A 14,735-nucleotide genomic window follows, 5' to 3' on the forward strand; every position below is an offset into this window, starting at 1 on the left:
GATGTTTTCCCATCAAGTTACGAGAAAGGGCGAAGTAAAGGCCCACAGCTATTACTCGACTAATATAAATATAATTATTATATGACTGGAACTGTCTAAACGTGACACTGGAAACAAAGCTTATGATGAAGTTTGATTGTCCAAAAAAAAGAGTTATGAAAAAAAAAAATCGGGCTACTTAAGATAGTTGCTTTTCCTTTTCCATCTCTAAATGTCCCTACTTTCACACTACCTTTCTTAGTGCAAAAATGTAATCCTGAGCCTAGTACTGTTTAGTTCTACATATATCAAAATTCAGTTTAAAATACTCCTCCATTTAACAGTAGGTTAAACGTACATGGAAATGTGATTCATACAGATATAGATAAACCCGTGAAGTTATATAGTCTTGACTGTCAAGCGAAGCGCGTCTGTCATGCCATCTCTTGTTTACATACAATCGCATCGTTATATCTGATTCGTATATTGAAATAGTGAAATAATTTTCTATGTGAGTGTGAAATATGAGTGGTTCAGAATGGTGGAGAAGCAGTGGATACTTCAATTTGGGCCAAAGCGGTAAGTTTCTAGAAAAAATTCAATATTTTTGCTTTATTTGCATTTTAATCGAGCGCAGATAACAGTTATCAGTACTGTCTGTTTGGATGGGTTTTTATTATCGTCCTCCGTGTTTTGATCGTTTATTCTCATACTAAGGGGGATGTAGAAAATGTAGGTAGGTAGATACCTAGATGATATTTTTTTAAATCCTTTTTTAAATATATATATTGTATGTATTAAGTACCTATGTATCTACATTCTGAAGGTGATTTCAGTGATGTAGGTAAGTAGGTAGTTATGTGTGAAAAAAACTTGTTTATTATTATTCATAACCTCTTCAACAAACATGAGTGTTGTTCGAGAGTTATTGTGAATTTGTTTAATGTGAACCGCGACTTCGTCCTCTTGAATCTTTGTTGGTTTCTAAAACCAACTTGTCAGTAAAAATTTGAGTAATATGGGTATATGAAAAATAGGTGATTCTGTACTTGTAAATAGAGAGAGTATGAATATGTAGTACATTAAATTTATTCTACTAAAGTTTTGTCAAATACATATGGTCACGTCTATATCCCTTCTGGGGTAGACAGAGCCAATAGTCTTGAAAAGGCTGATAGGCCACGCTCAGCTATTTGACTTAATGATAGAATTGAGATTCAAATACTGACAGGTTGCTAGCCCATCGCCTAAAAAAGAATCTCAAGTTTTTAAGCCTATCCCTTAGTCGCCTTTTACGACATCCATGGGAACGAGATGGTGTGGTCCTATTCCTTTTTGTACTGGTGTCGGGAACCACACGGCACCCTGTTATTTATTAATTATTCCAACCTTATATCACCGATTGTTGGCTAAGCTCAGGCATAAAGCAAGGTTAAGAGTTTCAATATAATAATTTGGTATAAACATATTATTATATAATGAAGGAAGTACCTATGCAGAGATCGTGGCAAGAAAGATGTAGTCTCTGCCTCCGGGAAAAAGGCGTGATTTTATGTACCTAACATATATTCAGGTCTATTTCTGATCCCAGACCCGGAGCTTAGTGGCAGAGGGCGCAAATAGGAATACACCAGAATGCTGTAGATTTATAATATAATCACGTCTCAATGTCTTACTATTAAGACAGAGCCAACAGCCTGACAGCCTGAAATGCCACGTTCAGCTGTATGGCTAAATGATAAAATTTTTATTCAGATAGTGACAGGTTGCTAGCCCATCGCCTAAATGAAGAATCCCAAAGTTGCCTATACCTTATTATATATACAAAGGTTGACTGGAAAAGATTGCTTTAGCGATAAGTCCGCCTTTGTACCATCTATATTTACTTTGTGTTGTTTTGTATGTTCTACTCTTATGGTGCAACAAAGAGTTTTATCTATCTTTCTATACTCACTGGTATTTCATCCAGGGGTCCTTCGGGACTGCTGGCGAGGTCGGCCCTCGTTCCCGAGTACACATCGCCTCACAGGAATCTTACGGCAGTTGGTGGCACATTTGAGGACACGTGAGTGGTTTAATACATACATTTAATATATAATGACGTCTATATCCCTTGCCGGGTAGACAGAGCCAACAGTCTTGAAGAGACTGATTGGCCACGTTGAGCTATTTGGTTAATGATAGAATTGAGATTCAAATAGTGACAGGTTGCTAGCCCGTCGCCTAAAAGAAGAATCCCAAGTTTGTAAGCATATCCCTTAGTCGCCTTTAACAACATCCACGGGAACGAGATGGAGTGGTCCTATTCTTTTGTATTGATGCCGGGAACCGCACGGCAATTTAATATTGTTTCGAAATATGTTTAATGCGTTTACTAATTAACTAATCAATACAAAATCAAGTTACTACTTTCAAAGTATCTCATTAAAAATCAATACAAAATCAAGTTACTACTTTCATAGTATCTCATTAAATGTAAACTTTTTCGAAACTTTTGTAACGAGAGACTTACTTTATGATCATGATTTCATAATAAATACTTATATAGGTAAAACATACAAAATCCTTCGTTTCTCATGCCCTGGCCGGGATTCAAACCCGGGACCTCCGGTAAGCAAACTACCGCTGCGCGTAGAGGCTGTCAGCCTATATTTTTTTAGGTAGGTACGTAGGTATGTACCTAGGTACTTCGAGAAACAAAAGGTGTTGGCATAAATGCCACACAGTCACGGGGCAACTATTAATCATGTCGGAACGAAACGCTACTGATTGGAGAAATAAAGCAGTGTGTACACTGGATTATAATATAACAGAAAGTCACCTTCATCTACCTGGTTTTTATCTATTCTGTGGAAGAGAACGTAGTCCAAAAATGACCACAATACAATAATACATCAAAATATTATAAATCTCTATTTTATTCCAACATTTTGTCTAACCTTGTGGCGTTTTAGTAAAAAGTGGCAGGTAAGAGAACATACATACATATGGTCACGTCTATATACCTTGCGGGGTAGACAGAGCCAACAGTCTTGAAAATACTGATAGGCCACGTTCAGCTGCTTGGCTTAATGATAGGATTATGATTCAAATAGTGACAGGTTGCTAACCCATCGCCTTAAAAATAATCGCAGGTTTGTAAGCCTATCCCTTAGTCGCCTTTTACGATACCCATGGGAAAGGGAGGGAGTGGTTACCTGCGAAGGTTGTGGAGGTCAGATAGTTGTAGCTTCGTGTAAAAACCTGACTCGCCTAATCTAGGATTCATGGTCAAAGGCATACCCGGCTGCTCTCCAAATTGGTGAGGATGCAACCGTGACAAAGCCAGGAGGTAGCCGTCAATTAGGTATTCTATAACATAATTATGGCAACAATTTCTATTGCTTACATTTGTTTTTCTTAAATTCACAAACTCCATTTTTGGGGTTAAAATAAATACATACATACATATAATCACGTCTATATCCCTTGCGGGGTAGACAGAGCCAACAGTCTTGAGCGGACTGATAGGCCACGTTCAGCTATTTGGATTTAAGATAGAATTGAGATTCGAATAGTGACAGGTTGCTAGCCCATCGCCAAACAAAAGAATCTCAAGTTTGTAAGCCTATCCCCTAGTCGCCTTTCACGACATCCATGGGAAAGAAATGGAGTGCTCCTATTCTTTTTTGTATTGGTGCCGGGAACCACACGGCACAAAAATAAATAGGTAGGTGAATACTAGTCTTTTCCTGAAATAACTAAGCTTACTGGACTTGTGGATGTTCTGTGGATTGAAACAGTCCAAGTTGAAATTAATAGTCGCAACAGTTAATTAAAATGAATGAACAATTGGATTGCTGCGTTGCTGACAAACAGCGCGAACTATTTTGACAGTTTCTAATTTCTTTTCAACACGATTTTTTGCGATCCGCACCTATATGAAATAAACTTTTATGCACGGATCGCGTAAATCGCTTTTCACCGATTCCATTCAAAAGAAAGTCAATACGAGTAGTATAGTAAATGTTAATTATTTTTTGTCATTACCACCACCCTCAGAGTCTCAGACCTCACCAACTCGGTCAATTCAGGATCAACGTCGTGAAGGCTCTCCCCGGGCTCCTCTCCAGAAAGGGAAGAATGTAACTAGGACTGGAGTAAGTTCAGATTGCATCCTTACCTCTGGAGTATAGAATAAAATAGAATTGAATAGATTTATTTTCAAAATTGGATACAAGGTATCACTTATTGACGTCACATCACTTACGAGTGAATCTAATTATAACTACTACCGCTTCCAAAGCGCATGTGTAGAAGAAGCGGCGGAACAAACTACACTGCAGCATTTTCATCGGACGTCAATTTACAAATATAGTTCTCTTAAAACTACATCGTGGACGAATGCACATTGTCTACATTAAAAAACATGAATGAATGTTGAACTAAGTGTGGTGTGTAACTAAGAGAGGTCTGGTGTCCATTCATTTGTTCATTCATTCCACGATCTTTGCATATTTCTTTCGCTTCATCCACTTACATCATACTCTCATCGTGCAAGTTCGTTGATTAATGTGCTCTTGGCCTGAGCTTTTGCCAGAACGTCCCAAATATACATACACACAAACATATAATCACGTCTATATCCCTTGCGGGGTAGACAGAGCCAACAGTATTGAAAAGACTGATAGGCCACTTTCAGCTGTTTGGCTTTACGATGGAATTGAGAATCAAATAGTGACAGGTTGCTAGCCCATCGCCTAAAAGAACCCCAAGTTTATAAGCCTATCCCTTAGTCCCAAATATACTCTTGAATACAATTACTCTACTTGAATTATGTCATTGCAACCATGAAAAACTATCTGCCCAGCCCAATACCGAAGTGTAAACAACGAAAAACGCATATAAATTGCACGTAATCATTCTTTGTGACGTTGAAAAGAGACAAAATGGACCTTCAACAGTGCACTGATAAAGTCCAAAATGCTTGAAAATTGTAAACCGATTACAATGGCCGTATGTCCGAATTGGCCGTAAAACTGTAGGCGTAAGCTAAATTAATTTGGTTTGGCACGATATACTGGATGTTAATTGCTGATCCCAGCATACATAACACTATTATAATCGACCGTATATCTAAATGCCGTGTGGTTCCCGGCACCAATAGTAAAAATAATAGGACTGCTCCATCTCTTACCCATAGATGGCGCAAAATGCGACTTAGGGATAGACTTATAAACTTGTGATTCTTCCTTGAGACGTTGGGCTAGCCAGCTTTACATACATACATACATACATATGGTCACGTCTATATCCCTTGCGGGGTAGACAGAGCCAACAGTCTTGAAAAGACTGAATGACCACGTTCAGCTATTTGGCTTAATGATAGAATTGAGATTCAAATAGTGACTGGTTGCTAACCCATCGCCTAGTCTTACAAACTTGGGATTCTTTAATCCCTAGTTTGTAAGCCTATCCCATAGTCGCCTTTTACGACATCCATGGGAAAGAGATGGAGTGGTCCTATTCTTTTTTGTATTGGTGCCGGGAACCACACGGCTTAATATTGTGTTTGTGTTGTTAGTTTAGGGAGAGCGACTGAATGGATAGCGTTCTGACCGGACGTTGCTTGACAAAAGCCGTAGGAAGCTTTTACCGGGCCATGGACACCATGTCAAACATACATACATACCTACTATATAACTAAGTTTAATATTATGTTCTACATAACTATGTTTTACACACTTACATGTGGCGGTAGATGACATGTATAAGAGAAGTAACCTTAAATATCTAACAACATAATTATGTATTATTGGACAAACCATACATACATATGTACATAAAACCACGCCTCTTTCCCGGAGGGGTCGGCAGAGACTACCTCTTTCCACTTGCCACGATCTCTGCATACTTCCTTCGCTTCATCCACATTCATAACTTTCTTCATGCAAGCTCGGCAAACCATTTGTTTGATTTTCTTGCAGTATATCTAAGTGATGGCCTTTTTGTCAAAACCAACACCTGGCTGTCTGTCTGTAACATACGCTTTGACGGCTAAACTGTTTTACAGACTTTCATGAACATAAAATTTTGTATGAATAAAGTTATTTGTGCTCTTATAAATAGGACATTTAGTAGTCTAGTTTCAGTATAGGCTTCAAAACAAACAAAAGATCCGAATTTCACGAGAATAGCAGGAAGTGAAACAGCAGTAAATGATAAAGGGTAATCACCCTAATTTAGTTCAAGCGCAAAGAATATGCAAATGGCCTTTTGAGAAAGCAAAAATGTCGAACCGGCGTGTGCACTGACATTTCCCCAAAATGGGAACTTGTCTTTTATTGAGTGTTCCCACAGGAGTTCATAATATACAGAATGACTTTTTAAATAGTAGGTATATCAATTGGATAAATATGTCTTCTTTGTCTGAACGACGCTAATAGAAAAATTGATTTACAAATTGAGAAAGTATAGACTTTTGTGTTTATCGCATAAACCCAAAAACGACTTAACCAGTTTTGGTGAAATTTTGCACAGAGATAGAGAACGCTTTCAGTAGTAACTAAGAGTATTCCTGAAAGAATGATGCAAATTCTTGTGAGAAAGATTTTTCTTCGCTACCGCTACCGTTTCGCTTACATACATATGGTCACGTCTATATCCCTTGCGGGGTAGACAGAGCCAACAGTCTTGAAAAGACTGACTGGCCACGTACAGCTATTTGGCTTAACGATAGAATTGAGATTCAAATAGTGACAGGTTGCTAGCCTCCTATCGCCATCGCCTAAAAAGGAATCCCAAGTTTGTAAGCCTATCCCTTAGTCGCCTTTTACGACATCCATGGGAAAGATATGGAGTGGTCCTATTCTTTTTTGTATTGGTGCCAGGAGCCACACGGCACTTACATTCAACTGAAAGTTTTTAAAAATCTTCCTAGATTATTAAATAATATAAAATACGCCGTAATTAACACAAACAAAGAAATCATAATTACGATAACGACCTTTTAAATTCCAATCCATTAATATAATAAAACCCACGCAAATGTGGTTCCGTGAAATCCGTGCGTGCGCCGCGCCCTGACCTTGTGTGACCACGGGCGGACAGCTAACATTATTACCTCGACCATCCCGTTCAATATGTAGGGTTGATACCCTTTGTTACATGTTTATAAAAGGTATTTCTATTACAATTAAGAATTTAACCAAGTACCTAAGATGCTTGTGTGACAAACTTAAAAAAAAATATTATAAACTAGCTGCGCCCCGGGGCTTCGCTTCTGTGGGATGTCAGGATAAGAAGTAATTATTATGTTATAGTCTACTCGTGTACTAAATTTCATTAAAAAAAAGGAAAGAGTCATTTACGCATCCCTACAAACTTTCATTTTCATAGGATGTTACTCCTTTGAAACTTATAAATCTGGGACCACTTTAGCCTTATCAAAAAGTCAATTATTTATTTTTTTGAATATTTAAAAAAAATTATGAAATCTCAAAATTTTTATTAACAGCTGGGCCTTATTTACTACAAGGATTGCAATAACCTTTATTTTAGTAATAAATGTGGGGGGGACAGCGCGTACGCAGTCCCCACTACCAAAAATTACGCGTCCGAGTTATCCACATTAGGGATAATCGCAGGGGTCAACCCGTCCGCAGTGCAATGGACAGGCCTCGCCCTGGGGGAACCGCCTTCTTGATCACGGTATCCCCTACGCCAGGTAAGTATGCCTTGGTGAGTTCGTACCGCGGACGTCATTGTTGGTGAAAGAAAACCCATAGCGAGTTCTAATTCCGAAGAGCGCCATCTTGTGGCAGACTTGTATAAGTAAGAATGAAGAGTCAGAGGGCGAGCTTTGCGATTAGCATTAGCAGTACATACATGTAAAGTAATAGTACTATAATTATATGGTAATGACATATGTACAAGTGTAATTTTGTGATTTTTAAGCCATTTTTCGCCATTCTACAGATTTATTTTATACGTTTTAAACTGTACGAAGCTACGGCAGGGCTACGAATTTAGCTACGAAATCGTAACATCATTTGTAGCATATTTGGATTTAAATTTGATAAATTTATCTCTGTGCTGCCCTGGTATAACTAAAATGCCGTTATCTGTCAAATCCTTGTTTTAAGTAAAACGTCAAACGTCAAATGCGGTAAAAATTTAAACTGATGCCATTCATCAATGAGAACGCCTATTTATGACTTAAAGGTACCAAAATTTCGTATATACAGATCGAAAGATATTTTTTTTTCTTATTCTACTGGTAAAAAAGGTGAAAATCCTGATGTCAGATAACGGCATTGCAGTGTGGCATACAAACATACTGTAATGACGCCTCTTTCTGGAGAAGTAGGCAGAGTCCGGTAGAACAAGTATGATAGCAACCACAATGCTCCAGGTAAAAATGTACGGTCGCGTTCATAATTGCAGTCATAGTTCGCAAAACTTTATAGCTTGCACTCACCGCTGTCACTCACACATTCACACAAATAACACAATAAACAACAAGCGGTAAAGCGTTGGGTAATGCGCCATCAAGAAGAGGGTAGTGTAAGTAAAAGTCGCCGCGCAGCGGCCGTCGTCCGCTAATAAACACAGCGACATGCCACACAGCGGAGATCCATGGTGGATCAGTACGAAAATTATGGCTTCATACCGACCAGAACATTTGCGGAACAGTTCGACACATCAGTGGTTACTGTTCGTCGAGATTGCACCGTGAGGGACTACACCACAGACAGCCAGCAAGAAAGCCGTATTTATCCGAAATAAATAAGCAAAAACATTTAGAATTTGCTCGGCAGTATTTGGATTTTGACTGGAAAAAAGCAATATTTACGGACGAAAAGTTCGTTTACGTCATCGCAACACGGTAGGCTTCATTTATGGCGAAGAAATGCAACTCGGTATGAAGAAAAAATATTGGGCCAAAGATGGAGTCTGGACGCATATCTGTAAATATGTGGGGCTGGATGAGTGCTGCTGGACCTGGGGAACAGGTGTGGATAGCAGGACGCGCTACAGCTGCTCATTATGTGCAAGTGCTGGAAGAAACCATGTTACCAACTGTGCGGTGTATTTATCCGATTGATGATATGCCAACAATATCATTTGTGCAAGACAACTGCCCTGTGCATCGAGTCCATATAGTGCGTGAAAGGTTCTGCCAGTTTATATTAAAACCACTAATTACTTAGATAGTATTTTAAGGACAGCTTCAATATCTTTTCTTTATGAAAACGAATAATTAAGCTGTAACCTTAATAACAGAAGATAAGTAGATGATATAATTAGTGTAATATGCTGTATGTGTAGCTTTATATAATCATCGATATGTAAACAAAACTATAGGTAAACTGTTTCAATAAAATTTACTAATTTTAATTATTGAATGTTTTATTTTGATCCCTCTTGTTTAATATTTCTTGCTGATTTCCGTGTTTGAAGACACGGGTATTGTAATTCTTAGATATCAGTTAGTTAGTTAGTCAGTCAGTTACTTAGTTCAAATGGCACCTTGAAACATTAAAAATTGTCAGTAACACAATTTTTTTTAAATAGACAAAAAAAATCCTTGAATAACTTCGGAATCCAAGTAACGCTAGTAACTAGAACAAGCGAGTGTGAGCAAGCGAGATTATCTAATATATCTTAGATCTCACTTGCTCACACGAAGTAATAAAATTGCTACCCACTAACTTTCAAAGGAACCACTACCTATGTTAGGGACGTGTGCAGACAAACTTTCAACCTTATCGAATTGACATAAGTCTGGCAGTCGCAGGCTTCCCTCTATAGGCAAATCTTATGCAAATAATGAGAGACGACGATATCTCGATCGACAATTATCGGGCCCAGTTCGGCCATCGTTGATTACCGTCTCTTTCTGTTTTGTTTTGTTATATGTCATAGAATAATAAACTGTTTTACTTAGTAATCATTGGTATTAAAGACCGTATTCATTTGATGGAATATTTATTCTTTTTAAATATGCATGTGTGTGTGTATCTACTGGAACCACAGTGCACGCTATTTTAACCCGTAAGAATTTTAAAACTATGACTGCAGATATGAACGCGATCGTATGTCACGAAATTTAGGATGTAAAAACTTTAGTTTTTTATTGAATACATTACATCCGGTAGCAAAGAAAATACCTTTGCTACCGGACTAGCGTTGTAACTTATAAGACTTACTAGAGACCGCCCGCGACTTTGTCCGCGTGGAATAAATCCCGCGGGAACTCCGGTATAAAAAGTAGCCTATATGTTATTCTGGGTCTTCAGCTACCTACATACCAAATTTCATCGAAATCTGTTCAGTAGTTTTTGCGTGAAAGAATAACAAACATCCATACTGACATCCTGACATACTCACAAACTTTCGCATTTATAATATTAGTATGATAGGGTGTATCGTAAAAAGTCTACAACACAAAATATTTCAGAATTTAACGTAAATTTTGTAACTGGCAACCCCAGCGGCTGACGTTATCAGCGGCCGTTGTAATTCCACCTGTCTTTCCAATGTGTGTATTACACGAGAATTTTTGGTCACATTACATGACAAATAAGTTTACATTGGTCAACATAAATAAAGAAATGTGTATATTAAACCTCAGTAAAACTGACCATGACGTGTAGTTTCCGGCACTCTAGAATAGAACAACTCCATATATTTCCCTTGGATGTCGTAAAATGCGACTAAGGGATAGGCTCATTAACTCAATTCCATTATAATGCTATACAGCTGAACGTGGCCTTTCAGTCGTTTCAAGACTGTTGGCTCTGTCTATCCCGCAAGGTTTATGTATGTTAACCGTTGAAATAGTTTTCATAAGTTCATTGTAGTTTAAATAATTTAAAGTGTACATAACTACTATCATAATAAATAAATAACCATACATACTTCTATCTTGCGAGGTAGGCAAAGCCTTGAAAGGAAAGAATTACATCAATATATAAATTAAAATAATAAAAATAGTTCTTTTGGCGATAATTGCAATTTAAAATATCTCGACATCGAAATTCGATAAATTTTGAAGTCACTGCTGGAAATGGCGAGAGATTCGCATTTTGAAAATTTCGAATTTCAATGCAATACTTGGAGTATTATTTTTGAGCATCAGTGACAGATACAGAAAAAAAAACGAGCTACCAATAAAACTACTTTTCTTTTTAAAAAGTCGGTTAATAAAAGCATAAAATGGCAGCAGTATCGGGCGGAAGTGGGCGCGGGAAACCGCTTCCGGCAACTTCCGGCGGGTTAGACATTATTTTTATGAACCTTTCGCCGATATTGAATCAGCTGTGAAAATGGCGTCAAAGTGTTAACCTCATTACTAGCTTATGTCCGCGACTTTGTAGTTGTATCGATTGTAAAATGGTTAATTTCTGCTTTATAAATTTAATTTAAAATTCCTTTCGGGGCAGACAGAGCCAAAAGTCTTGAAAAGACTGATAGGCCACGTTCAGCTGTTTGGCTTAATGATAGATTCGATTCAAATTGAGATTAAAGTAGTGACAGGTTAAATGAAGAATCCCAAATTTATAAGCCTACCCCTTAGTCGCCTTTTACGACATCCATGGGAAAGAGTTGGAGTGGTCCTATTCTTTTTAGTTAGTTAGTACCTTGGTGAATTGTAAATAAAATTCAAGACATTACAAGCTACTTATTAATAAAAATATTCACCCATTAGCACAGAAATAACCAAATACTCATACCTAATTATAATCTATTTTTGTAAAGCGATGTTTTAAATAGAATAGCCTTAACAGCCGTAAAGTAATTCTGTTTAAAAATGTACAAGAAGCTAAATTAATTGGGGTCTTTAAAGACACTGGATACTTGCCTGTCTACATTTCAAAAGCTTTGATCTATTTCCGAACGCCCAAAATGAAAGCATTTAGTTAAGACTGTTTATATTGCTATAAGATTTTGCGCTCAACTCCATCTGCTTTTAAATAAAATTTCCTTTCATTCTATATTTAAAAAAATGAAGGCTATGGCGTGCCGTGTGGTTCCCGGCACCAATACAAAAAAGATTAGGACCACTCCATCTCTTTCCCATGGATGTCGTAAAAGGCGACTAAGGGATAGGCTTATTAACTTGGGATTCTTCTTTTAGGCGATGGGCTAGCAACCTGTCACTATTTGAATCTCAATTCTATCATTAAGCCAAATAGCTGAACGTGGCCATTTAGTCTTCAAGACTGTTGGCTCTGTCTACCCCGCATGGGATATAGACTTGACCATATGTACGTATGTATGTATGAAGGCTATGTTAAATCCAGATAATATTCGTAGGTATAAAATTTCAATAAAAACAGTACAGAGGTTCAGACGTTTTTAAATTGCAAAAATCTCTTTCTCACATATATCGTAAAAAATGACTAAGGGAATGGTTGCTTTCTGAAAAAATAATGCATCAAGGTGTCGTTAAGGTTAGATAGATAGTTAAAACTCTTTATTGCACCATAAGAGTAAAACATACAAAACAGCACAAAACAGATAGAGATGGTACAAAGGCGGACTTATCGCTAATGCAATCTCTTCCAGTCAATGTCATGAAGGTAAGAAGTAAAACGCTTCGTTTTCTCTAAGTCAGTCAGTATGAGCTGCATTTAAAGCCTGAAATAATATATATATCCGGTCAAATAGTATTATTAATGCGGTTCCCGGGACCAATAGAAAAAAGAATAGGACCACTCCATCTCTTTCCCCGTGGATGTCGTAAAAGTCGACTAAGGGATATGCTTATAAACTTGGGATTCTTCTTTTAGGCGACAGCCTAGTAACCTCTCACTATTTGAATCTCAATTTTATCATTAAGCCAAACAGCTGAACGTGGCCTATCAGTCTTTTTAAGATTGTTGGCTCTGTCTACCCTGCAAGGGATATAGACGTGATATAACATACATACAGTATGTAATAATATATATTGTATGACATTCATTTTGAGGCGATAAATGAAGCCTTGATTATAGTATGAATGGCATTATATCGATCGCTACAATCGAAGGACATGCCCTTTGTTCGTCGATGATTTTTATCGCGGCTCGTAAACTTTAAACTTCATTAAGTATTATGTTTATGAAATTCAGATTTGCATCATGCTCGAATAAATGCAAAATGTATGGTATGTTAGTACGTTTGTTACCCTTTTACGCAAAAACTGTAACTACAGAACGGATTTGAATTAATAGGTATTTATTTTCAGAATTACAGATGCTACGATACATATAATCACGTCTCCATCCCTTGCGGGGCAGATAGAGCCAACAGTCATCAGACTGTAATACCACGTTCAGCTGTTTGGCTTAATGATAAAATTTATATTCAAATAGTGACAGGATGCTTAGTTTATTATTTTACTTAAACCACAAAATTACATACATACATACATAAAATCACGCCTCTTTCCCGGAGGGGTAGGCAGAGACTACCTCTTTCCACTTGCCACGATCTCTGCATACTTCCTTCGCTTCATCCACATTCATAACTCTCTTCATACAAGTTCGGCGGTTTCGGGTACCACAAAATTATTGTTAATAAATAATAATAAATAAATCAAAATTAGTGTTTCTATTTAACCACTTCCAAGTAAGCTTTCTAAGCTTATGTGATGTCAAAGGAGACTGCAGTAGCTTCACTGAAGCCTTATGAGCTATGAAGGATGCCGTAATACCTTCGGAGAACTTAACAAACGGTAGGTACGTGTGAGAACTCCTCATATTTATTTCCAGGAAACGAAATTTAATTTAGACTTTGTCATAGAGCTGTAAATTTTGCTGTCAACATTTTATTTTATTCTTGCAATAAAGTAAAATACGTGGTCTATCACGATACGAAATCAAGTATTTATTTAGTTAAATTGTAAAGTTATACCTACGAGGCGACTAAGGTAAACTGCATTTCACCTTGTGCAGCTTTTGCCATGGTCCAATCTGGGTTATGTTCCCTTGTAAAAGATTGAGGTATGACATCTAAAATTTTATTCAATTTCGCGGCAAGTATCACTTTTCATGCTGGCTAAGAACCATTTTAATTTTCATGTAGGTAACCTTATTACGAAACTTACTACATCTCGTGTTTTATAATAAACGAGCGTAAAGTTTAATGTCCTACAGATGTTGTAACTGCCGTCACCACCCGTGACTCAACGTCCTACATTAGAGAAAGTGTCGTGAATTTAAACAATGTTCGGTTGACCGTGAGTGTTGAGTGCCGTGTGGTTCCCGGCACCATTCCAAAAAAAGAATAGAACCACTCCATCTCTTTCCCACGGATGTCGTAAAAGGCGACTAAGGGATAGGCTTATAAACTTGGGATTCCTCTTTTAGGCGATGGGCTAGCAACCTGTCACTATTTGAATCTCAATTCTATCACTAAGCGAAGTAGCTGAGCGTGGCCTGTCAATCTTTTCAAGACTGGTGGCTCTGTCTACCCCGCTAGGGATGGAGACGTGATCATAATTTTGTATGTATGTTTGGTTGACTAGCTTTCGCAAGAGGCTTCACTTCAGTGGGAATCTCCAGAAAGAAAAAGCGTATTCTACGCTTGAAGGTTTTCATTCAATAGGTCGAGAATTTTGTGAATTTAATTCGGTACAAACATCGTTATTAATGTTCTTAAATCTAAAATAAAATCAGACTATATGTCTTATTATCTGTGTTAATCTGTCAGAAATCCTATTGAATTTTATTAACCAATTAAAAAAGAGGAGGTTCTCATTTAACCTTATTTTGATTGTGCATTATATA

At 37.5% G+C, this 14,735-nt stretch overlaps 1 protein-coding gene and 1 non-coding gene across 4 annotated transcripts in view; one reads left to right on the forward strand and one right to left on the reverse strand.

Annotated features, from left to right (window-relative positions):
- Window positions 1-384: 384 nt before the first annotated feature.
- The window catches only part of LOC106132029 (probable phospholipid-transporting ATPase IA), a 105,711-nt gene continuing 91,360 nt past the window's right edge, over window positions 385-14,735 (forward strand). For 2 of the 3 annotated variants that reach the window (XM_060944791.1, XM_060944796.1), the window contains exons 1-2: window positions 385-558; window positions 1,949-2,044. In XM_060944791.1, coding sequence (XP_060800774.1) covers window positions 504-558; window positions 1,949-2,044 — 151 coding nt within the window. In that variant the 5' untranslated portion in view covers window positions 385-503. Of the gene's footprint in view, window positions 562-1,948; window positions 2,045-14,735 lie in introns of all 3 variants that reach the window. The other variant, XM_060944792.1, reaches the window with a different exon arrangement.
- Window positions 7,531-7,692, reverse strand: LOC132901877 (U1 spliceosomal RNA). The gene has a single exon (XR_009656930.1). It is a non-coding gene; the product is annotated as a U1 spliceosomal RNA (small nuclear RNA).

The sequence above is a fragment of the Amyelois transitella genome, chromosome 6, assembly GCF_032362555.1.
Source record: "Amyelois transitella isolate CPQ chromosome 6, ilAmyTran1.1, whole genome shotgun sequence".
In the NCBI taxonomy this organism is placed as follows: Eukaryota; Metazoa; Arthropoda; class Insecta; order Lepidoptera; family Pyralidae; genus Amyelois; species Amyelois transitella.